The sequence below is a fragment of the Miniopterus natalensis genome, chromosome 18 (genome assembly GCF_054644295.1).
Source record: "Miniopterus natalensis isolate mMinNat1 chromosome 18, mMinNat1.hap1, whole genome shotgun sequence".
NCBI lineage: Eukaryota > Metazoa > Chordata > Mammalia > Chiroptera > Miniopteridae > Miniopterus > Miniopterus natalensis.
In genome coordinates, this window is record NC_142098.1 from 38982502 (window position 1) to 39007303 (window position 24802).

At 53.0% G+C, this 24802-nt stretch overlaps 1 protein-coding gene across 2 annotated transcripts in view; it reads left to right on the forward strand.

The window, feature by feature from the left end:
- AP2A1 (adaptor related protein complex 2 subunit alpha 1) overlaps positions 1-24802 on the forward strand; it is a 25495-nt gene continuing 693 nt past the window's right edge. For both annotated transcript variants that reach the window (XM_087826845.1, XM_087826846.1), the window contains exons 1-22: positions 1-201; positions 9527-9595; positions 9712-9854; positions 10002-10195; positions 14035-14164; positions 14804-14905; positions 16222-16330; positions 18679-18829; positions 19150-19318; positions 19474-19611; positions 19872-20054; positions 20495-20592; positions 20889-21120; positions 21212-21379; positions 21459-21622; positions 22355-22411; positions 22523-22605; positions 22703-22791; positions 23840-23964; positions 24048-24164; positions 24256-24325; positions 24548-24682. In XM_087826845.1, coding sequence (XP_087682971.1) covers positions 135-201; positions 9527-9595; positions 9712-9854; positions 10002-10195; positions 14035-14164; positions 14804-14905; positions 16222-16330; positions 18679-18829; positions 19150-19318; positions 19474-19611; positions 19872-20054; positions 20495-20592; positions 20889-21120; positions 21212-21379; positions 21459-21622; positions 22355-22411; positions 22523-22605; positions 22703-22791; positions 23840-23964; positions 24048-24164; positions 24256-24325; positions 24548-24682 — 2793 coding nt within the window. In that variant the 5' untranslated portion in view covers positions 1-134. The remainder of the gene's footprint in view (positions 202-9526; positions 9596-9711; positions 9855-10001; positions 10196-14034; positions 14165-14803; positions 14906-16221; positions 16331-18678; positions 18830-19149; positions 19319-19473; positions 19612-19871; positions 20055-20494; positions 20593-20888; positions 21121-21211; positions 21380-21458; positions 21623-22354; positions 22412-22522; positions 22606-22702; positions 22792-23839; positions 23965-24047; positions 24165-24255; positions 24326-24547; positions 24683-24802) is intronic.

Genomic DNA, 24802 nt, shown 5'->3' on the forward strand with positions numbered 1-24802 from the left:
GCCCGTCCACCCCCACGGCGGCCGGCTCCGCTCCTTGGCGTTGCCTGGGGTCCTTTTCCTCCTGGTCCCCGCCTGCCAGCCCCCGCTGCGCTGTGCCCTGCCCGGCCTGGCCTGGAGCCGACACCACCGCCATCATGCCGGCCGTGTCCAAGGGCGATGGGATGCGGGGGCTCGCTGTGTTCATCTCCGACATCCGGAACTGTAAGAGCTCGGCCGGGGGGACACTGGAGGAGAGGGGAGCGATGGATTGAGGGGTTGGGGGTTATAGACGGGCCCGGGGGATAGAAAACCATTGCGGTCGAATAGGGAAAAGATAGATAGGGCCCGGGGGAAACTTTAAGGTGGGGGGAATGAAGGGGCTCAGGGTGTCCTAGAGTGCCTCTTGAGGTGACTACACGGAGTGGCTAGAGACGTCCGAGAGGGTCTTAAAGGCGAGGAGATTAGTAAGGTTTCGAGGATGGGGGCAGAGAGGTGTCCCCGGGAATGATGGGCTTGGGGGGGTCGTATTAGAGGGACCCCTGATGTAGATAGAAAGGGAAGGATGTGCATAGGTGTGTGTCGGGGTGCCCCGTGAAGCGATAGAGTGGGATGAGGCCAGAGGGGACTGGGAAGACGTCAAACACTGGAAGCCTAATGGGTTCGTGGTTGAGGGGGTGTCATAGAGGGAAGGGGCTAGATAGGTCACTGAGGCTCTAGGCTAGTGCATAGAGAGGGCCTGGGAGTGATAGAAAGTCCCAGGGGTTAGGGGAGGAGAGATGGGAAAGTGGAGGACTAAAAAACGGGACCCTGGTGAGGGGTAGCGGAGCTCCAGGATGTAGGATTGCTTAGGAGATGTGGAGAAGGGGCTAGAAGGGTTACTAAGAGGAAAGGAGGGACTGAAGGGGTACAGGGAAGACGTTGCAGGTGGGGAGTCTTGGGAGAACCTGAGGTGGGGAGATGAGGGTCTGGAAAGGAGAGGACACTGTAAAGCGGGGGCCTGGGAGATGTTCCAGAAAGGGGAGATAGCCAGGGGGCCTTAGGAATTTATGGGGATGAGATCTGAAAAGCTGAGGGGTGGGGGAAGCCCTCTCTCAGAAAGGGTCAGATACAGCCTTGAATCTGGAACCCGACCACATCAATATGGGGACAGTTATCACCAGCAGGAAGGATTGTCGTGATGATGGGAGGCCTGGTGCCAAGTCAGCTCCAAGCTCCTTGTAGCAGGTGTTGGTGTTTGGAGCTGTCAAGAGCTTCAGAGGCTGTATCTGCTGGGCTTTGGGGTTAGCCAGACCTGGGTTTGAGTGCCCTCACTCCCTAGCCATGTGACCTTGGATGAGAGACTTCACCTCAGTTTCCTTATCTGTCAGGAGGGACTGCTCTTCTCACTTTCCTGATGAGATTGTTCTGATAATGTGCATGGACGGGGCCTTTCCCACATTCCAGGCACTAGACAGATCTTCACTATTTTTGTTGTTTTGCTGGATCTGAGGAGTTGCCTCCATTAGGTGCCCAATGATTGTTTTAGAATTTAGTAGGTATGGAAGGGTCTCGTATGTGTTAGGTGCTGGTGAAAAGGAGGGGTGGAAGAAGTATCAGGTGGAGAAGAGATGTTATGGTAGTTATGAAAAGGGGTGGAGCTAAGAGGGTTTGTGAACTCCATGAGGGGCCAGCTGTTAGAAGCAGGTGTGCATTGCCTCTGATACCTACCAGCCATGTGACCCTTGGCAAGTCACTTAACCTCTCTGCGGCTCAGTTTTCTTATCTGCAAACCTCATGCATAACAGCATCTTGCCCTTTGAAAGTTCATTCATTCCTTTGACAAGTACTTAAAAAAAAATTTTTTTTATGTCTTTATTAATTTCAGAGAGAGGAAAGGAGACAGACAGAAACATCAATGATGAGAAAGTCATTGATTGGCTGCCTTCTGCATGCCCCCTACTGGGGATCGAGCCCACAACCCAGGCATGTGCCCTGACCGGGAATCGAACCTCGATCTCCTGGATCATGGGTCGACTACTGAGCCACTGCCAGCTGGAAGTACTTTTTGATCACTAGTGTGCCAGACACTGTTCCAGGGACTGGGGCTACAACCATGAGCAAAAATTCCTGCCTTTGGGAGCATCATGGCCTGAGGGAAATAGAAAAAATAAACACAGAGAACTCCCAATAAATGATACAATGTCACACTATGCTGTGGAGAAAAGTAAGGAAGTGGGGAGGGACCAGGATGGAGGGGGTGCTCAGTGAAGGCCTCACCAAGGAGGTGACATCTGAGTGGAGACTTGAGTGAAGTGAGGGAGGGAGCTCTGTGGATTTTGGAGGAAAGAGGGGTCTAGGCAAGGGAACGCACCATTCAAAGGTCCTGAGGTTGTGCACTCTTGTTGTGTGTTCACATAAGAGGAGGGGGCCTCTATGGCTGGAGCCCAGGGAGAAAGAGAGGGTGGGACCTGAGGGCAGAGAGGGGACAGGGATGTGTAGGGCTTTGTGAGTCACTGTGAGCACTTTGGCCTTTCTCTGACTGGGTAGGTTTTGATCACAGGAGAGACATGAGCTGATTGATGTTTTAAAATAATTCCTTTGGCCACTGTGAAGAGCACAGACTGTGTGCGTGGAAGCCGGGAAATAATTAGGAGGCTGGTGCAGGTGTCCAGGTGTGAGATGGTGCTGGCTTGACGGGGGGAGAAGGGAATGGGGAGAAATGGTTAGGTTTGGGATCAATTGTGAAGGATTTGCAAAGGGATTGGATAATGGGGGTCGGGAAGGAAAGATAAATCAGGCCTGTCACTATAGGACCCCAGAGGGAAGCCAGAGGACAGAGGGGAAACTCCAGGTTGGGGGCAGTGGATATAATTTCACCAAATGAATTGGGGCTGGAGATGAGGGCTTCCTCTTGTCTTTCCTTTTCTCATCAAGTATGTGTTGAGTGGCTAGTATGTTTCACGCCTTATCATGGGTGCTGGGGACACAGTGGTGAATAGGACAGACTTTTTTGTGCCCCTGTGAAGGAGACAGCTACTGCATAAAAAATGCAGCACTTCTTGTCATACACACGGAAATGTTCATAGCAGCATTATTCATAATGGCCCAAAAGTGGAAACAACCCAGATGTCCATCGACAGATGAATGGATAAACAAACGTGGTCCACCCACGCAATGGAATATTATTTAGCCATTAAAAAGAATGAAGTACTGATAGATGCTACAACATGGATGAAACTTGAAAGCATCATTCTAAATGAAAGAAGCCATACATACAAAAATGTGTGATTCCATTTATCGGAAATTTCCAGAGTAGGCAAATCCATAGAGACAGAAAGTAGCTTAGTGGTTGCCTAGGGCCAAGGGATGATGGAATGCCGAGTGACTGCTAATGAGGACAGGGTTTCTTTTGGGGTGAAGAAAATGCTCTGGAATTAGATGGTGAAAATGGTTGCACAACATTGTGGATATATTAAGACCATTGACTCACACCCTTTAAAGTGATGAACTTTATGGTATGTGAATTCTATCTTTTTTTTTTTCCTTTTTAATTCTCAACCAAGGATACATTTTAAAAAATTGATTTTAGAGAGAGGGGAAGGGAGAGAGAAAGATAGATGTGAGAGAGAAATATTTATTGGTTGCTTCCCGTGTGCACCCTGATTGGGGATTGAACCCACAACCTAGGTATGTGTCCTGACTGGGAATCGAACCCACAACCTCTTGGTGCATGAGATGATGCTCCAACCAACCAAGCTACCGGCCAGGGCTCTATCTTAATTTTTTAAGTGGAAAAATATTGTAGCTGTCTTAGGTCCAGCAAGGGAGGGGGCCTCCATGTTAAGAGAATGGGGGCCGTTTGCTTTACTCAGAAATGTGGAGGAGTTAGCCAGACCAAGGGAGGTGGAGAACTGCGAAGGTAGAGGGACAAGTGCAAGAGTCCTGAGTCCCAGTCAAGACTCTGAGCTAAGTAAGGCCTAGGGTCTGACTTTGGGGAGTTGGGCAGGGTGTTTGTCCTGAGAGCACTGGAGGGTTTCAAGCAGGAGGGAGGGAAAAGAAGGGATGAGGGACGAGGCAGTGCCCAGAAATGAACAGGTGAGGAGGGTGAGGAGCCAAAGGCATCCTGCTGGAGGATCTGAAGAGCATAGTGGAGTTGAGAGAGAGAGATCTAGGAGGAGATGAAGGGCAGGCTCTGAGGAGGGCCAGGAGGGCAAATTCTGCAGATAAGAGCTTGAGGCTGGGTGCAGCCTGAGGGTGTGGTCCTGGCCTGTCAGGGCGAGAATGGGCCTTGCAGTCACTTATCTGACTGGGAGCTCCCTAGGGCAGTGGCTGGGGCTGCCCCCTCTCTACGGCCCCAGCTCTCTCCAAGCCTGAGGAGCATTTTTGAGGGAGTGAATGGGAGGAGGGGTGCTGAGCAATTCCATTAGGACAAATCCCACTCCAAGTTGTGAGCCATTCTGTTTGTGACATCTCCTCCAGACCCTGGAGCACAGGCCCTGGTCTGATCCTTCTCTGTGTCCCCAGTTCTGCCTACTGCAGGACCTGGCTCACTGGAGTCCTCAGGAGATAGTTGCCCATTGGATGAATGAATGAATGAATGAACTAACCTTTACTGAGCCCTGATTGAGAGCCAGACACTAGGTAATGGGACTACAACAGTGAACTAGAGTCCCTTTTCTGTGGTGTTCGCATTCTAGGGAGGAGATGGAACAATACACAAGTAAATATGTAGTATTCGGGTGTTCAAACAGGTGGCAGTGGGCTTTGGAGGGAAATAAAGCAGGGAAGGGGAGTCTGGGGACAGGGTTAGGGATGGTGCTGTTATATAGTTTTGTCAGAGAGTCTCTTGCTGAAAAGGTGATGGTTGGAGGAAAGAATCGAGTTTAGTGGGTGAATTGGGCCTGCATAAATTTGGAGGAGGGCATTTCTGGCAGAGGGAACAGCTTGTGCAAAGGCCCTGCCTGAGTCAGGACTGTGCTTGAAGTGGAGGAGTTCCAGGAGCTAATAAGAGGAGGTTGGGGGATAGGGTGGGAGTTTCGGTCGGAGAGGGAGCTCTGGTGGATGTGCAGGGCCTGGGGGGCCCTAATGAGGACTCTGCTTTTACTCTGAGCACAGTTGTAGCCATGGAGGGTTTTGGAGTAGAGAAGGGACAAGATTTTATTCGGGTTTTGATAGGAACCCACTACCCACTGCAGAGAACAGAGAATGAATCCCACTTTGGTGGTTCTCCAACATTAGCCTGCCACTGGGGATTTCTCCTCCCCCTGCCACAATTGCATTCAATACCTCCCTGTGCCAGGGCTGCTCTGGACCCTGTAGATGCCGCTGGGAGTGGAGCAGCTGCACCTCCCTTTGGGGGCCTGGCGTGGTCTGTTGAGGGTTTGCAGATCAGCGCATGCACCCTTCGTGTTGGGCAGCGGCTCAGGGCGGGTCTTTGCAGCTGCGCTCCAGCTGGGGAATGACAGGGTGTGACTTGGTTGCTCAAGGAGAGTTTTCTTTCTCTGAGGGATGGTGATGACTTTGGTAACATGAGCACAGTCTAACCCAGCACTAAAAAAGTCAAACCAGTGAAATTAATTGTAATATGTTTTATTTACCTCAGTGCGTGCAAAATAGTATTTGAATGTGTAATCAATAGTTTGTAAATGCTTAATGAGACAGATTATGTTCCTTTCTTAATTCAAAGGCTGCATTTTCATAGGAAATACTTGCTCGCTATGAAGAGTTCATAAAACGTAGATTCGTGGGGCACACAGGTTGTTCCAAACATACTTTTGCAGTAACTGAATTGTGAATCAGTTTTTCAATTTAAATTTATTAACGGTAAATAAAATTAGGAATTCAACCCTCAGTCACATTGGCCATATTTCCAACATATGTGGCCAGTGGCTCCTATATTGGACAGGAAGGGAGAGGGAGAGAGAGAGATAGAAACAGCTCAGCATGTTCTGAGCTGGTTAGTGGTCCAGAGTCAGCAAGCATCATCTCCCAAAATCCTCTCTGAGGACCCAGGGCTGCTTGGCCTTGCATGGGAGACTCAGAATTGTATAGATGGGAACACTGTTGCCTTGTATTGTAAATAGCAGTTGCCTAGAAGGCTGTGGAGGCTCTTGCAGTGAAGGACCAAGTTCTTTGGTTCCCTCCAGGGCAGAGTCAGGGTTTGTTAGGATGCTTTTGGTGGCAGTGAGAGACCCACCCCTGTGCCTTTTTGGCTTAAACCCTTAGGGAAGGCTTCATCTCCTGCAACCAGAGCATATGCTCAGCACAGTCAGCAGTTTCTTGCTCTGGCCTGTCGCAAGGGGGTAGCCTTTTTCCACCCACATGTCCCTTACAGCCATAGTTACAGGCAGAAGAGGGACCTGCGTCCTTCCACGGCTCCTCAGTACCCTCAGAAAACCCAGGCAGGGCTGCGCGGTCTGGCTGCGCCCACTGTGCTAGCCAGTGGGCTTCGCATAGGCTGGTCCTCCTGCCCAGAGCACACTTGCCCTTAGTTCTGCCTGGTGCATTTTAGCCTCATCTTTTGATCCTCAAATCCCAGGAGCTGATTCCTGCCTGCCAGCCCCTGTTGTGTTTGCCTAGGTCAAAATGCTCCCAATTGCCCCTCTCAGCCTCCTCTCCAGTCTAGGAGTCTCTGAGTGCAGGGCTGGGGTGACAGAGCCCTGAGCCTGGCCCCAGAGAATGAAGATGAGGGAAACCCTTTAGAATGCGTGCATGCTTCCTGTGACGGTGAGCTCATCCCTGTGATGCTGGCTGGTCCTGAATGCTGGAAAGCCTTTGCTTCCATTAGCTCCTCCTGTCACCACTGCCTTCAGCCCGTTTCACCCAGGGGTTATCTTCAGCAGCGCATGTGCGCTGTCTGGGTGTTCTTGCCTCGAGGTCTCTGCAGAGGCTGTGTGCTTGGTAGGATGCTCTCCCTACATGGTTGCAGCCCCTTCTCTTTTAGAGAACTGACGCTCTGTTTTCTCTGTGAATTTTTTTTTATAGCAAAGTACATCAGTTATGCAGAAGACAGTATCAAATAGATGTGGACAATTTAAAGAAAAAATACACACATACACCTATATATTGTTTCATTTATTTTTATTTTAAAAAATCCTTACCAGAGGATATTTTTTCCATTGCTTTTCAGAGAGAGTGGAAGGGAGAGAGAGAGGGAGAGAGGGAGAGGGAGAGAGGGAGAGAGAGAAACATCAATGTGAGAGAGACACAATGATTGGTTGCCTTCTGCACGCACCCCAACCAGGACTGGGGATCGAGCCTGCAACTGAGGTACATGCCCTTGATCAGAATTGAACCCGAGACCCTTCAGAACCCAGGCCAGTTCTCTAACTACTGAGCCAAACCAGCTAGGGCCACATATATAGTTTTTAAATAGTCTTTAAATTGTCCATATTTGTTTGATATTGTCTTCTGTATAACTGAGTATGTTCCAATAAAAATGTTTTGCTCTGTAATTTTAATATATAAATATATTTGTATACACATACATATATAAATATAAACATATATATATATATATATATATATATATATATATATATATATATGGAAACATCATATCTGTTAAAAAACCACAGATCATAAGTATCCAGCTTGGTGAATTTTCCCTGGTTGAACACAGCCACGTAGCCAGCCCGCAGATACAGACCAGCATCCCTGCCTGGCTCCCTGGCACCGCCCCGTGTGCCCTCCAGTCCTCACCCCTCCCCAGGGACAACCACCACTGGGTCATCCCACACCATAGATTAGTTTTGCCTGCTTCTCGAAGCTTTTAATAGAGGTGTAAGTGAAGGCCAGAGAGGTTGCTAGCCTCGAAAATTTAATTGCCGTTCAAATATTCATCTGTGATAAAGTGTAGGCAGCTGCTTTGTGATACGTGATCCATTTATAACAGACTTTTTCTGGCCCCTATAGGATAGTTTTAGGGCAAGCACTTGAAGCACTTGCGGTCCTCCTCGGGCTGGGAACAGCACAGAGCGCGCTGTAGTTTCCAGGGGGCTGCCTGTGCCCTCTGGTCGCCGCCTGCCCTGCCCCCGAGGGAGGTGCTGTCCTAACCTCCAGGCACCCTTGAGCAGGTACCGGTGGCCGGTGGACTGCTCCTGAACCCTCCTCATCTTTCACAGCCCTCCTCGGATGTCCGCCCCCCCGCAGCCTCCGCCGAGGCCCGGGCGGCAGGGCAGCCCCTGTCCCCGCGGGTCCGCCCAGTGTGGGGACGGAGCACCCGCCTGCGCCCCACCGCCGGGCGTCCCTGGGGCAGATCGGAAGTCCTGGGTCGGCCGAGTCTTGGGTGCCCAGCGTAGCCCTTCTCAGGCCTGGCCCCTGGGGCCTCAGGAAACGTGTAATTAATAATGAAGGATCAGATGGCCTCTGGGGCCGCTCAGGCCAGTTCAGACTCATCATTGAAGTGCTGACCCCTTACCTCCTGGGTCCCAGAGAGCTCCCACCCTCCTCCCCAGGCTGCCACTCCTGAGGAGGGGAGGGGCCACTCCGCAGTTCCCAGGGCCTTATTCACATCTTCGTGCCTTTTCTGAGCCCAGGCCCTCCCTAAGCCCTTGGAACAGGGAGTGGCTACCTAGAAGAGTGGCAGGCACTGGCCCTGTTTTCAGCCGGCTTCCTACCTGGTCTGGGGAACAGAAGTGGACCCAGACACCCATGATGTGCTCTCAGGGAGGCGACCCAGGCAGTGTGGGAGCCCAGAGGAGGCCAGTGGACTTACAGTGTGAGCCACATGTGTGGCTTTAACTTCTCCCAGTGGCTACATTTTTTGAAAAAAGGTAGAAAGAAACAGGCAAAATTAATTCTAATAATATATTCATGATACCTAATACACCCCAAACATTGTCATTTCAGCATGTAATCAATATTTTAAAAATTTTACGAGATATTTTACTCCCCCCCCACACACACACTCAGTCTTCTAAATCTGGGTGGCTTTGCCATGTACAGCCCACCTCAGTTTGGAACAGCCACGCTTCAGGTGCTCAAGAACCTCCTGGCTAATGGCTGCTGTGTGGGACAGCTCAGCACCGAGGGGTCTGGCCTGGTGACTGTGTAGCAGTGGGACCTTCATCAGATTGGAAAGCTGGGGGAGGACGCCCAGCTCAGTGGGGATGTGGTGGGGGTGAGGGTCCTGGGGGACAGAGAGAAGGCAGCCGAGCCATTCATTCATTCATTCTTTCTTTCTTTCATTCCTTTCTTTGTCATATATTTTTTGCCAGGCCAGTGGTGGGGGCTGGTGCAGGGGTAACCAGATTTGTGGGTGGGGATAGGAATTCCCAGGAAGAGTGTAATTCAGACGCCACAGTGAGAGAAGGAAGTCAGGGATCCCCCAAAGTGTGTGCCAGGTTTCTCCTCAGGGTTGGCGAGACCGATGAGCCTTAGTTACTATCACCTCCCTGAAGCTCCCAGCTAGAGATAGGGCCCAGGCCTGATCTCAGCCTCAGGGCCCGGGGCCCCAGCCTGGAGAGAATTTGCCCTTCCAGCTGAGAGGGACCTTGCCAAGGAAAGTGAGGGCAGATGGCTCAACTCTCCAAGACCCTCATCACCAGCCCTGCCTTTTCCTCCCCAGGTAAGAGCAAGGAGGCGGAGATTAAGAGAATCAACAAGGAACTGGCCAATATTCGCTCCAAGTTCAAGGGTAGGTGGGGGTCTGGACTCCTGGGTCTGAGGGAAAGGGGGGGCTGGGACTCCTGGGACTTGCAGGTGTGATCTTTCCTCATTTTGCCTCCCCTTTCCTCCTTCCTCTGGCCCCAGGGGACAAAGCCTTGGATGGCTACAGTAAGAAAAAGTATGTGTGTAAACTACTCTTCATCTTCCTGCTTGGCCACGACATTGACTTTGGGCACATGGAGGCTGTGAACCTGCTTAGCTCCAACAAGTACACAGAGAAGCAGATAGTGAGTCTGGGGAGGAGGGGCTGGGGGCCTGGGCTTCTCAGTCTGAGGGAGGAGGGGGCTGGAAGTATAGACTCTAGGGTATGAGAGTTGGGGCCTAGGACCAGTTAACCACAAGGATCCCCTGCTCCCACCTCCCTGCCCACCCAGGGTTACCTGTTCATCTCAGTGCTGGTGAACTCGAACTCCGAGCTGATCCGGCTTATCAACAATGCCATCAAGAACGACCTGGCCAGCCGCAACCCCACCTTCATGTGTCTGGCCCTGCACTGCATCGCCAATGTGGGTAGCCGTGAGATGGGCGAGGCCTTTGCCTCTGACATCCCTCGAATCCTGGTGGCCGGGTGAGTCACTGGAGACCTGTGGTTGGGATGAGGGGGCGGTGGGGGAGGCAAGGCCCAGCCAGGTTTGGGGCTCAAAGAGGTTATGTCACCTGCTCAAGGTTTCCCGGCCAGGATGTGGAGCTCACGCTGAGCTTGGAACCCCAGTGATCCTGGTGACAGCCCTATGGTTGTGTTTCCTATTCTCAGTGAGCCCACTGACTCGACAGTGTGAGGCAGCCTCCCAGCAAAGCAGGGCGATGTCTGTCTGATTAACTGACCATTAACATCTAGTAGAGAGGAGGTTATAACCTCCAGTTATGTTGGTGACAGCTCTCTAGAAATTCTCCATCTTCATTCATTCATTCATTCATTCAACAAAATCTATTGAGCATCTACCATGTGCAAGGCGTTATGCTGATTGCTGGGGATGTACACATGACCAGAAATGGACATAGTCATTGTCCTCCCAACATTTGTGGTCCAGAGTGGAGAGATAAACATTGATTGAATAATTGCAGGAGGAAGCATTTAATTCTTCTCCTTAGGAACCCCTAAGGGCATTTAATAGGGGCTCTTGACCTAGCCTGGAGGATCAGGGAGGGCTTCCCAGAGGAAGTGGCACAGGCTGAGGGCTAAGTGAGGAGGAATAATTGGCCATGGAAAAGGGAAAGGCATGAAGGGCAGTGATCGTCCAGCAAATATTTCTGGAGGACCTACAATGTGCTGGGCATTGTTATGGGTGTGGGGGGCTGGTGAGCAGCAAGAACTATTGTGCCCACCCTTGGGGAGCTTACATGTAGTGGGGGAATCCAGACAGCAAACACATACACAAAGAAATAAGATGAGTTCAGACAGTAACAGATACTCTGAAGGAAAAAAAAACAGGGTAGTGAGGGGCACTGGGGGTGGTGGGGGAGGCTACTTAAATTAGACTTGTCAGGGAGGATCTCTCCAAGGAGGGGATGTAATTTGACACTACAGTGATAAGAACAGTCATTGAAAAATGTTGGAGCAAGAGTGTCCCAAGCAAAAGGAGCAGCAAGTGCAAAGGCCCTGAGGTTGGCATGAGCTTTCTACCTTCATGGAACCAAGAGATGGTGTTTATGGCAGGTGTATCATGAAAAGGAGAGAGAGAAGTTTGGATTTTATTGTAATTCATGGGGGAGGCAGGTGAATGACATGAGCAGCTTTGTAATTTTAAAAGATCACTCAGCCTAGTGTGGGAAAAGGTAGAACTTGTATTTCTGGCAGTGTGTGGACTAGATTCCTGACTGATGCTCTTGTTGAAACCCAGCTGTCAGATTCCTGACTGATGCTCTTGTTGAAACCCAGCTGTCAATGTTGAATAAAAGAGGGAAGGAAATATTCTTCAATGTATTTATGAGCTAGCAAGAAAGTAAGGATGAGCCATGAGCTAAGAGGAGCCTGGCACCTGGGGAGATGAGCAGAGTGCTGTATGTAGCCTGATTTTGCTTAGAGGACATTTGCTGACTTGGGTGAACCTAGTGTTGGTTTTGGGGACCGTGCAGCCTCTGGGAACAAAAGACAAAACTTGTCCAAGGAGAAGCTCCAGAGACCACATTTCAAAATGAACATGATTTAGAAATAAACCCCCTCAGGGAATATAAGTGAAATTACCTGTTTTGAACCTTGGCACAGAGCAGCTTGCACACTGGGTTTCAGCCCGATTTCCGCCTACCTGGGTCATCGACAAATCCTTCAGCCAAGCCTTAGTTCAAAGTGATGCAAACCGATAGACCCCAGTGCCTGGCAGAAGCAAAGAAGCCTTTTCTGGAGGAAGCCACCTTCTCCACAGGCCTCAAAGGTTTCCACAGGGGAAGCTCCGAGTTCCATGCGTAGCTCACAGTCGAAAATCACTAAGCATAGGACGCAAGACACCACGAGGGAGAACCAGCAGAAAGAAACCTGAAAAGGACAGTCGAATTAGAATTTTCCTACAGGATGTAAAAGAAGTCTGTTTAATAGGTTCCAAGAAACATGAGAATGACTTAAACATTGGAGCAGAGTACAAGCAGATTTGGTAAAGAAATGGAAAGTGTCACTGAAATTCTTTTAAAAATTAAGTGCTCTGGTTTAGCAGCAGAGTAGACACAGTCAAAGTAGAATTAACAGATAGTAGAACTGAAGAAATGAATGAGAATGCAGCCCAGAGAGAAAGAGATGGGAAAAAAAAAATTTTTAAGATTTTTTTGTTTTACTGATTTTTAGAGAGAGAGGAAGGGAGAGGAGGAGAGAGAGAAAAAAACACACACATGGATTTAGTTCCACTCATTTATGCATCATTGGTTGAGTCTTGTATGTTCCCTGACTGGGGATCCAACCTGTAGCCTTGGTGTATCAGGACAACGCTCTAACCAACTGAGCTACCCGGCCAGGGCTAAGTTCACTGTTTTAACTGTTTTAAAGGGTCAATTCGACAGTCTTTAGTATCTTCACAATGTTGTGTAACCCTCACTACTAACTTAATTCCAGAACATTTTCATCACCCCAGAAAGAAACCCGCAGCCATTAGCAGTCCACTCCACCTCGCCTCCCTCTCTAGCCCGGGCAGCCACGAGCCTGCTTTCCGTCTCTGTGGATTTGCCTGTCCTGGACATTTCAGATAAATGGCGTCCTACAACGTGTGGCCTTCTGTGTCTGGCTTCTTCCACTCAGCACAGTGTCCTCCAGGTTCACCCACGTTGTAGTGTGGGTCAGTGCTTCATTCCTTTTTATGACTGAATATTAATATTCCACTGTCGGATGGACCACATCTTATTTATTCATTCATAAAAAGGTTCCGCCTTTGGCTAGCACGTCTAAAGTACGCATTTGTGCGGCCTGGTGTCCAGTTCCCTTGGGCAGATGCCTGGTGCGGAATTGCTGAGTCACGTGGTGCAGTGGTGCGGTGCCTTTTTAGAAGAAGCAGCCGTTGCAGTTGAGTTCCCCCTCATGCCCCTCCCATCCTCTCCCCACCTTCCCTTCCTCCCTCCCTGGTCCCCTAAATCCAGTGGTTTTGTCCTTTTATACCTTGGTTCAGCCCCTCAAATTATTGAGTTTTAAACTTCACCTAAATAGTGTCAGAGCCTCTGTTTAACCTCACAAGTTGATGAATAGCCCTTACTCCTCGGGTTGGTATTTGACTGGACGTCTCCCAGCCTGTAACTGGAGATGATAATAGAACTCGCTCCTTAGAGGGCTGCGGCGGGGATGAAACAGGTCCATACGCAGAAGCGCTTGGCACAGAGAGTGGCCTAGAGGAGGGGCTTGCGAGGGTGAGACCACCACTAACCCGCGTCCTCTTGGGGACATACCTCCCCTGTTTCCCGGTTTGATCTGATGACGGTCAGGCAGTGAACGTTCTTGTGCGTCACCTGGAACACCCCGGGATGGGACGTCCTGTGCAGAGATTTTGTCTTTCCTCATTAAGTTACTCAGTTTTCTGCTCAGCTGGCAACTTATCAGAGCGGCCTTCCTCTAAAACAGCGTCTGCAGCACGCGGTGCTCACACCTGCCCTAGTGTGTGCTGGAGCCCTGACCCCACCCAGTAGTATGGGGTAGGGGGCGCTTGGATACTGATCACCCACCTAGAATGTAAGCTGTGAGGACAGACATTTGGACCAATTTGTTCACCATTCTGTCCACACTGACTGCAGCATGCTGGTATTCAGTAGGCACTTAAGTACAGAGCCAGGCTTGACATTTTGTCTGCCAGTGACCCCTCAAGGCTGCTGAGATGTGGGCCATGTGACTAGTGCCAGACTGGATCCTGCGTCCTCCTGGGAGGAGCGAGAGAGGAGGGGCGGTGTGCGGGGCCTGGGTCACACTGACCCCACCCTCCCCACATTGTGTCCCTGCAGGGACAGCATGGACAGCGTGAAGCAGAGCGCGGCCCTGTGTCTTCTGCGGCTCTATAAGGCCTCCCCTGACCTGGTGCCCATGGGCGAGTGGACGGCTCGAGTCGTGCACCTGCTCAACGACCAGCACATGGTGAGGCCTGGCGCTGCTGTCCCCAGGCTCACCCCCACCCTTGATGTCCACCTGGAGGCCCAGGGAGGCCCACCCCTGCCCTGGATGCCTTGGGCCCCCCCCCCCGTCCCTGTCTTTACTCAGACACCTAGAGACCCTGGTATAGTCTCCCCAGTACTTAACACTCATCTAAGTGTCCTTGAACCCCCACCACCTCTGTCCCTGACACCCACCTGGCTACCCAGTGGTCCTGTCCAGGGTCCCCAACACCAACACCCACTCATCACCTCAGAAAAATCCCAGCCTCCATTTCTGACACCCAGAGGTTCCCCCAGTGCCCGTTACCTGCCCAGCCAGCACAGCAATGCTCACCTCCGTCCCCACCCCAATACTTCCATTTCCGCCCTAGTCCCCACCCACCCTCTGCTCCATACCTAAGATACCTGAGCCCTCCCAGGGGCACTCCAGGTACCCAGAGTGCTGGTCATGTCCCTGAGCCCCAAAATACTCACTGTGATACCTATGTACCCCTAAGCGAACCCCTCCTACAACCCCACCCCATTGTTCCTGAGTCTCTGCTCTCAGATCCCCCCCTGCACACTCTTCTCCAGTCTGACCCTCCCACCAGGGCTCTGACCTGCCACCTGTCTGCTCCTGCAGGGCGTGGTCACAGCTGCTGTCAGCCTCATCACCTGTCTGTGCAAAAAGAACCCGGATGACTTCAAGACCTGCATATCCCTGGCTGTGTCTCGCCTGAGCAGGGTGGGTGTGGTCTCACCGCTAGCTATGGGTGGTGTCCCTGTCCCTTGGGGCACCTCTCTTGTCCCCCTTGCACTCCCTGGGAGGCAGCCTAACCAGTGGTTATGAACTCAGGCTCTGAGCTGGGTTCATCCACTGGGATGGTACCAGTGGCTATCTCACAATAGCTACTGTGAATTAATCTGTGTAAAGTGTTAGGACAGGGTCTGGTGCATGGTGAGCACCCAGGAAGTGAGAGCTGCTATCCTGATTTCCTTCCTCCCTCTTGCCCCTCTGTCTTTCTTCCTCCTGCTTTCTCTGCTTTTCCTCGCTCCTTTCCCATACATCTGGCTTTCACTCCTTCCTCCCCTCCCCTCCCCTCCCCTCCTCATACTTACCCTGTCCTGGAAACATGCCCTGAGGCTTCCTGTGTGCCCCGGTCTGTGTGGGCTGATGGGGAACATGGATGAGTTTGGCCTCAGCCCTCAAGGAGCCCCCTGTCCTGTTGGAGGAAGGGGGTGTGACAGGGCAGGCCAACTCAGTCACAGATTATCATAAAAGGGCTGGTTTGTGCTGTTGTGGAGGTAGCATAGGGCTTTGTAGGCCCCCAAAGGAAGTACATAACCCAGCCTGGAAATCCAGGAAGGCTTCCTGGGAGAGGTGATCCCTGTATTGAGACTTGGAGTAAATATAAACATTTTCTGGGCAGGTAAAAAGGCCTGGATTCTCAAGCAAGAGAACACACAGTTCATTCATTCGCTTTTTTCATTCTTTCACCACACATCCAAATAGTCCCATAAGCCAGGCTGGTGGGGGAGAGAGAAAGTGATAATGGGGGTAGGGCACAATACCATCATGGAGGTGGCACAGAGCATGGTGAGAATGCTTCCTGGAGAAGGGGTTTTCAAGGTTGAGTAGGAGTTTTCCGTGAAGAAGCAAAGTCACACGCCCTTTCACTAATTCTCCACCTACTCCCTTAGCCTTTTTGTGCCTGACCTGGTATTAGGCCTGGGGACTTCTGAGCAGCTTCCAGTCTCGGGAGAACTGCAGGGGAGCAGTCTCCAGCGAGTAGGTGTGATGTGTATGCTGGTGGATGTGGCCAGAGTTTGAGGGGGGGCAGAGATGGAATCAGGAGCTCACAGTTGGGAATCAGATTGGCAGAGACTTCCTGTCCACCTGACAGCCTCTGCTGTCCCAATCCTCCCTGTCAGTGTGTGCCGGTGGCTTCCTCTATTTCCTCCCTGAGCCTCAGTTTGCTGCACCTCCTTGGGAAGGCAGCATTTCATCCACCCCACCCTGGTGCTCCCGCCCATGCCTCACCTCCCTTTTCCTGCCCCCAGATCGTCTCCTCGGCCTCCACCGACCTCCAGGACTATACCTACTACTTCGTCCCAGCGCCCTGGCTCTCAGTGAAACTCCTGCGGCTACTGCAGTGCTACCCCCCACCAGGTACCGCTGAGCCCTCAGTGCTGGGACATGGGGCCTCTGACCCCCTGAGGCAGGCATGTGGGTGCTGGGGGTCTGTGTCAGCATTTCTCAGAGTCGGCTGGTGCCTCTAGCCCTGCTCCTTGGCTGCAGTGGGGGCAGCTGTGAGCCCAGAACCTGACTAGGAGGGCTCCAGGATGAGTATGTTGCCTAAGGTGGGAACACCACAGAGCAGGGAGTAACAGACAGTCAGATAGATCACTGGCTTTTATTGATGCCCTGCTATGGGCCAGGGTGTCTCTGATCCACGCTCACACTCCAGCCTGTAACATGGGGACTGTGGTCAGGCCTGTTTTACAGATGAGAAAATTGAGGCTTGGAGCAGGGCAGGAGGTCCTTGCTTCAGGTTACCCAGCAGATCCCAGGCTGTGCTGTTTGAATTCCCGCAGCTCTGTTAGGGGTTTTTGTGTCCTCATTGTCATGACCACTGGCATGGCTGAAGAGCCTACAGGGAGCCAGGTCCTGCACCGGAGTGTCTACCCTCCTACAGAGCTGGTGAGGGAGAACTCCCTGCAATATGCAAATAGGGAAACGGGCTTGGAGATGACATGGCCTTTTAGGCCTGGGCAGTGGCTGAGAGGCAGAACCTGACTTCAGAATCTATGCTCTAAGCCCCTCCCTCTACCGCAGGCGGCTCATCGGTCTGACCTCACACAGCAGAATTGAGGGACTTTGTGCTGAGATGCTCAGCACATAGTAGGTGCCTGATAAACCACCTAGACTTCCCGTGTTTCTTGTATGCACACTCTTATTTTGTTATATGTTTCTGACATACTTAAAAGGTAATTACAGACATCATGATGTTTTGCCTTTAAATATTTTGTTATGCATCTCTCAAAACAATGGCAATTTTCATTCCCAGCAGCAATTCTGCACTCATACTTCAAACTAACGATGATCCCCTAATGTTCTTTGATACCCACTGCAGTTTTTCCTAATTTCTCCAAACTGTCTTCCACTGTCAGTTCAAACTAGGATTGAGCCTGACCGGTGTGGCTCAGCAGCTGAGCATCAACCTCTGATCTGGGAGATCGAGGTTCGATTCCTGGTCAGGGCACATGCCCAGGTTGCAGGCTCAACCCCAGTGGGAGGGCAGGCAGGAGGCATCGATCGATGACTCTCTCATCATTGATGTTTCTCTCTCTCCTTCTCCGTTCCTCTCTCTGAAATCAATAAAGATATATTTAAAAAACCAACCAAACAAAAAAACCTAAGATCGAGTCAAGATACTAGTATCGCACTTGATTATTATTTCTCATAAATCTCCCTTAATCTGGAAGATTTGCCCCTTTTACTCCAGGACACTGGCTTTCAGCCAGCTGTTTATTAGACAAAATTTCAAACACAAAGATAACTTCTGAGAGTAGACTAGTAAAATCAGGTGCCTCTGCTGGGATCCAGTGGAGCTTGTTAACATGCGGCATTTGTGCCTTGGCTTGCTGGCCCTCAGATGGCTGCAGCATTACCTGATGGTAAGTCACAGACATCATAACACTACCTCCACCCCGAAATATTTCCGCATACGTCTCTCAGGGACACCGTATAAAACCACAGCGCCCTCGTCACGCCTCAGAAGATTCAAAATGACCTTACAGTGTCATTTGCTATCCAGGCACCGAACAGCCCAAGTGTCCACAGCATTATTTTTATGGCTTAAAAAATATATAGTACAATCTAGGACCACAAATGTCATTTTTCTGGGCTAGAATTGTCCTCCCACCTCCCACCCCCACTGCCTGCCTTTGAAGAAACCAGGAGAGTTTTGTATGCTACCTTCTAGATTTGGCCGTTGCCGTTGTGTGTCCTTGAGCGCTTTCTGAATGCCTAAGATTTGGGTGCAGCACATTGGCTGGAACTCTCTGCAGCTGCTCTGTCCATGGCATTGCCTCACATCCCAGGGAATGGTAGTTAGTGGGGACTGTGTGAGCTTCTGGTTGGTGTCTATCTCAGGCACTCAGACTGCTCTGTTGGAAGGCTGGGTTTCAGGGTGTCTCTGGGGAAGGTTCCTGGAATTTTCTTTGCCTGTGAGGAACCTAAAGAGCATCAGTGCTGCAGAAGGGGAAACTGAGGCTCACAGGGGTGCAGCCTGTTGCCTAGAAGGGTCAGAGTGGAGCAGGACGAGAGCCCAGGTGTAGAGTTGGGTCCTCTGTTGGCATCTCTCCCACATTCTCTGGCCCCCGGGGGCCCCAGCCCGCAGCTGTAGGGCTTGCACCTTCCTGTGGAAGGTGGGAGCCATGGCATGGCCCCTGTCCCTGACAAGTAAGCTGGGCCTGCAGAGAGCTCAATCCAGGTTGGTCCCTGCATTTCCCTAGAGGATGCAGCCGTGAAGGGGAGGCTGGTTGAGTGTCTGGAGACTGTGCTCAACAAGGCCCAGGAGCCACCCAAGTCCAAGAAGGTTCAGCACTCCAACGCCAAGAATGCCATCCTCTTCGAGACCATCAGCCTCATCATCCACTATGACAGGTGCCCACCTGGAGGCTGGGGGCAGGGCCTGGACTGCTGGGTCTGAGGGGAGTGGGTCTGGGAATTGTGACTTCCAGGTAGAAGGATGATGAAGTTGTGAAGTGTTGCCCTGCTAGGTTGGTGCTGGGTCCTCCTGGGAGGCAGAATTCCTGGCTGTCTTTATTTGGGCTCATTGGCCCCAGATGTCTGTGTCACCAGGAGTGGCCATGACTGGGCTGGGGGCAGGAGTTAAGACCTGGGTTCTGAGGATGATGTGGATGGACCAGCCTTGCCCGAGTCTCCTCCTCATGTCCCCATGTCTCTTTGTCTCTTGCTGGCAGTGAGCCCAACCTCCTGGTACGGGCCTGTAACCAGCTGGGCCAGTTCCTGCAGCACCGGGAGACCAACCTGCGCTACCTGGCCCTGGAGAGCATGTGCACGCTCGCCAGCTCTGAATTCTCCCATGAGGCGGTCAAGACACACATCGACACTGTCATCAATGCCCTCAAGGTGTGATCTTGGAGCCTGCCCTGGGCCAAGCTCTCCACACCCACCCAGCCTTGGTCTCCTCTGCCTCCTCGGAGAGGCACGGGGCTTGGAGGCCCTTGGGCCAGCCCTATGCCACTGGGAGCCGAGAACACAGCCCACCTGCTCTCTTCCCTCAGACGGAGCGGGATGTCAGTGTGCGACAGCGGGCGGCCGACCTCCTCTATGCCATGTGTGACCGGAGCAATGCCAAGCAGATCGTGTCGGAGATGTTGCGGTACCTGGAGACAGCCGACTACGCCATCCGTGAAGAGATTGTGAGTCCTGGGAGGGCTGGGCATCTGGATATCCCAAGTCTGAGAAAGAAAGTGCTGGGCAGTTGGACTCCTCAGGTCTGAGGGAGGAGAGGTTGGGAGCCTGGACTCCTGGGTCTGAGGGAGGAGGAGCCGAGAGCCTGGACTCCTGGGTCTCCAGACAGTGACAGTGGTGAGCCCAGATCCAGTTGAGTCAACACCCTACTCCCCCATGAGCATACTGTATGCACACACACATGCCCATCCTCCCTCCTGGCTGGCAGGTCCTGAAGGTGGCCATCCTAGCTGAGAAATACGCAGTGGACTACAGCTGGTATGTGGACACCATCCTCAACCTCATCCGCATCGCAGGCGACTATGTGAGTGAGGAGGTGTGGTACCGGGTGCTGCAGATTGTCACCAACCGTGATGACGTCCAGGGCTACGCTGCCAAGACTGTCTTTGAGGTCAGCACCCCCAGCTCTCCCCCATGAAAGGGCATCAAGGCCGAGAAGAGACAGCTGGGACTGGGACCAGTCAGCCCAGACCACCATCCTTCTTCCTCCACCTCTGAGCAGTGCCTTGGCCTCCCTACTTCTCCCGGGGGACCCAGGGGCCTGGCCTTCCCTGGCCATTGTGAGGCTTAGCCTGGCATACAGTCACTGATCCCAAGGTCTCAGCAGTTTCCCACTCTGCACCAGAAAAGGGGTCCCATTCTGTCCTGTTTTACTACCTGTGTGAGCTTGGGCCAGTTACTTAACCACTCTGTGCCGCATCCTCAGTTTCCCCATCTATAATCCCACACATGTCATAGAGTCCTGAGGGTTAGCGCCCCGTCTGCACACCTGAGTGCTCCTGAGCCAGGGGTCATTACTCATGGTCTCTCCACCCTGTCCCCACCTCCCAGGCGCTCCAGGCCCCAGCCTGTCACGAGAACATGGTGAAGGTCGGCGGCTACATCCTTGGGGAGTTTGGGAACCTAATTGCTGGGGACCCTCGCTCCAGGTAAGGGGGTGAACATACTCTCATCTGAAGGGTCCAGGGTATGGGGGACCCTAGGAGTCTCAGGGCTAGTGATGATGGGGCTCCCAGGAACCTTCTCCCCCCCTTGCCCAGAACTTGCAGGGTTAAGAGAGACCCCAACTCTCAGGAGCCTCTGGGACAGACTGTTGCAGTGGCCACTGCCTCGGGCCAGCCTGGGGTCCTGGGAAGGGTCCCTCCAAGAGTGGTGGCACCCCCCGTCAGGGTTTCTGGGAGAGGGGGGTTGGAGTTGGCACCCACTGACCCTTGCCCCCTCACAGCCCCCCGGTGCAGTTCTCGCTGCTGCACTCCAAGTTCCACCTGTGCAGCGTGGCAACGCGGGCCCTGCTGCTGTCCACCTACATCAAGTTCATCAATCTCTTCCCGGAGACCAAGGCCACCATCCAGGGCGTGCTGCGGGCCGGCTCCCAGCTGCGCAACGCTGATGTAGAGCTGCAGCAGCGTGCAGTCGAGTACCTCACACTCAGCTCAGTGGCCAGCACGGATGTCCTGGTCAGGGCCCGGTCCCCATATACCCCCTCCTCCACCTTCTGTGCCTTGCCCTCCCTCTCCTCCTGACCTGCTCCCGCCCCCAACACCACAGGCCACAGTGCTGGAGGAGATGCCGCCCTTCCCTGAGCGTGAGTCGTCCATCCTGGCCAAGCTGAAACGCAAGAAGGGTCCAGGAGCTGCCAGCGCCCTGGATGATGGCCGGAGGGACCCAAGCAGCAATGACATCAATGGGGGTGTGGAGCCCACGCCCAGCACTGTGGTGAGTCCCCCAGACTGGGCCGCCTGTAGGGTCCATCTGGAGTGTCCTCTCTTCTCACCTCTGTCTGTACTTCCTGCAGTCCACACCCTCACCCTCCGCCGACCTCCTGGGGCTGCGGGCAGCCCCTCCTCCAGCAGCACCCCAGGCTCCCTCGGGTGCAGGCAACCTCCTGGTGGACGTCTCCTCCGACGGCCCAGTCGCCCAGCCCAGCCTGGGGCCCACTCCCGAGGAGGCCTTCCTCAGGTACCGTCGGCCCTGGGCTCTGGGCTACCGTCTTCTGTCTGTTCCCCCCAACTCGTTCCTCCCTCCCTGTCCCTGTGCCTCTGTCCACCTGGCTGTCGCCTCTCCCAGCCTACTTCCTCCCTCTGGCCACTCTGGGGTCTCGGCTGCCCTGGCCACCCTTCGTTGTCCTTTCCCATCGTTGTGTCTCAGCCTGCTCTTCCTTCTCTCCTTCCCTCCTCCTTCTTTCTCTTTGGTCCTTTTGCTGCCTGTCTGGGATTGGCTGCCTGCCACGCCTGTCTTCTCTGTCTGCTCTGGGATTGGATGGCCCAGCGAGCTGGAGCCGCCTGCTCCTGAGAGCCCCATGGCTTTGCTGGCTGACCCAGCTCCAGCTGCTGAGTAAGGGGTGGTCTCAGGGGGTTGGTGGGCAGACTCTTGTGTCCCTAGGGAGGGTTAGGGGACTTGGAGCTCTCATCAAGGGTTCCTGTTGAGCTAACTGTAGATGCAGGGACTTGGAAAGTCAGGGTCCTCTGATGTGGGGGGCGGGTGGCAACACATGCTAGAGGCCTCTTCCCATAAGAGGCAATCACTAGACTAATTTTGGGGTTCTCTGGGGAATCTGGGTATGTGGATTGTGGGGTTCTGTCCTTTCAGGGCCTGTTGTCTCCTTCTGTTAGCTAGCTCCAGGCCTTTACCTCTATCTAGTACCTTCCTCCCTTCAGTCCCCTCCCATCTCACTCCTTTCCCTGTCTGCAGCTCAGGTCCTGAGGATATTGGGCCGCCCATCCCAGAAGCTGATGAACTGCTGAATAAGTGAGTCTGGAAGAGATCAGGGAAGGGAATGAGGACAGGCCGGGATCACAGGCAGGGTCCAGACAGGCACCCTTCTCATCCTGAGCTCTGCTCCTGCCACCCCCTCCCCAGGTTCGTGTGCAAGAACAATGGAGTCCTGTTTGAGAACCAGCTGCTGCAGATCGGAGTCAAGTCAGAGTTCCGGCAGAACTTGGGTGTGTCCCGAGGCTGTGAGGTTGGGGTTTTGGGGAGACCTTGCTTGGGTGGTGAGTAGGGACTCTCACGGAGGCCTGCCTCTCCCCATCACTGCAGGCCGCATGTATCTCTTCTATGGCAACAAGACCTCGGTACAGTTCCAGAACTTCACGCCCACTGTCGTCCACCCTGGAGACCTCCAGACTCATATCCTCCCAGCCTGGCCCAGCAACCCCCTCTGCTCCAGGCCCACCCTGTGTGTCTGTCTTCCTGGGAAGGAGATGAACCCAAGTCAAGACCCCTATTCAGCCCTCTTACTTGAGAGCCTGAGTACTTGTTAATTCTCTGAGATTTCGTGTCATCTGTAAGAGCATATGGTCCTTTTTTCCCCAGAGATGACAGTGAAGTGAGTGATAGGTGTGCAGGAGGCATTACGTCTAGAACCCCTGCTGCTCCAGGCCCATTTGTCCCTGTCAGACCCCTTCCTGACTTTGTCCTCTGTCTGGCTCCATACCTGTGATTCTAGTTCCTTCTGAACTCAAGAGCCAGGCCTGGGGGTCTCACTGACCAGAGCCGCCTCCTGTGTGACCTGGGCTGTTGCTTTGCCTTTCTGAGCCTTCCTCTCCCGTCTGAGTAGACCCTCCTCTTCCTTCTCATAGGGTTGTTTTGCAGGTCAGCATGGTTGGAAAACTCTGGAAGGATGGCTGTCAAAGAGGAAGCACTTGAGTGGTGTTGGTCCCTTCTCCCCCCCCTCTGGTCATCCACTTCCACCCCTGTGAAATGATAGGGATTAGACCTCAGAACTTTGAGGATCTTTTTACTTTTAGTTCTTTGCTTCATTCATCATTTTTAGAGGCCTCTTGTACACTCAGCTCAGTGCTGGGCATGGGTGGGGCAGGGGTGAGATGCAGAAGACCCAGTGGGTCGCTGACATGAAGGTAGATGGTAACACTAACTATGCACTTCCCATATGTGAAACACTGACAAGTATTCGTGCTGGATTGTATCTTTGAACACTGAGGACACAGTGGCCATTTTGCAGATGAGGCCAAGAGAGGCTAAGGGGTCCATAGTCACTGAGGTGGTAGGCGCCAGGATTCAAACCCAGAGAGGCTCTTGCCTCTTTACCGTGTGACCTGCGGTAGCCGAGGTCGCTGAGCCCGTTGTGAAAGGCCGATTTAGTATAGGAAAAATCCAGGGTGTCAGGACCCCACGGAGCCACCTCGGTTCTGGCTTCCTTGACCACGGTGGGCACAGCTGGCCGTGCAGACCAAGCGTGTAGCCGCGCAGGTGGACGGTGGGGCACAGGTGCAGCAGGTGCTCAACATCGAGTGTCTGAGGGACTTCCTGACGCCCCCTCTCCTGTCAGTGCGCTTCAGGTGAGTCAGGGTGATGGTGTCCCGTGGGCGGGGCTTCATGGGCGAGGGGCGTGGTCCGATGGAGCCCTCTCCTCCAATGCCAGGTATGGGGGAGCCCCTCAGTCCCTCACCCTGAAGCTCCCAGTGACCATCAACAAGTTCTTCCAGCCAACAGAGATGGCGGCCCAGGACTTCTTCCAGCGTTGGAAGCAGCTGAGCCTGTGAGTAGCAGGGGACAGAGCTACAGCCTCACTTAAGGGTGGGTGGGGCCGGGGCTGCCAGGTCCCTGACCAGAACCTTTCCTCCCCCCAGCCCCCAACAGGAGGCGCAGAAAATCTTCAAGGCCAACCACCCCATGGATGCTGAAGTCACTAAGGCCAAGGTGAGAGTAAGGAGAATGAAGAGAGGAGCCCCCAGGCTAATATCCCAATTCTGCCTCTCCCCAACTCGGATCTGGGGAGCGGTGGCTGCTCAACTTCTCCAATCCTTGGTTTTCCCATCTGTAAAATGCCGCAAATTCCCACTCTTAAGTTTTGGGAACTGGTGTGCCACTCTGGAGCTAACAGCTCTGGCACCTCTGACGGCTGCCACCCTTCCTCCCCAGCTCCTGGGGTTTGGCTCCGCTCTTCTGGACAACGTGGACCCCAACCCTGAGAACTTTGTAGGGGCTGGGATCATCCAGACTAAAGCCCTGCAGGTGGGCTGTCTGCTCCGGCTGGAGCCCAATGCCCAGGCTCAGGTGAGTGGTGGTCTGGGGGGCCCACCTGAAACAGATGCATCACCCCCTGCCTCGTGTGCATTCTCCGTGCTCCCCTCCCCAATTCTTTTGACTCTTGTCTTCTCCCTTCCCCTCCCCTCC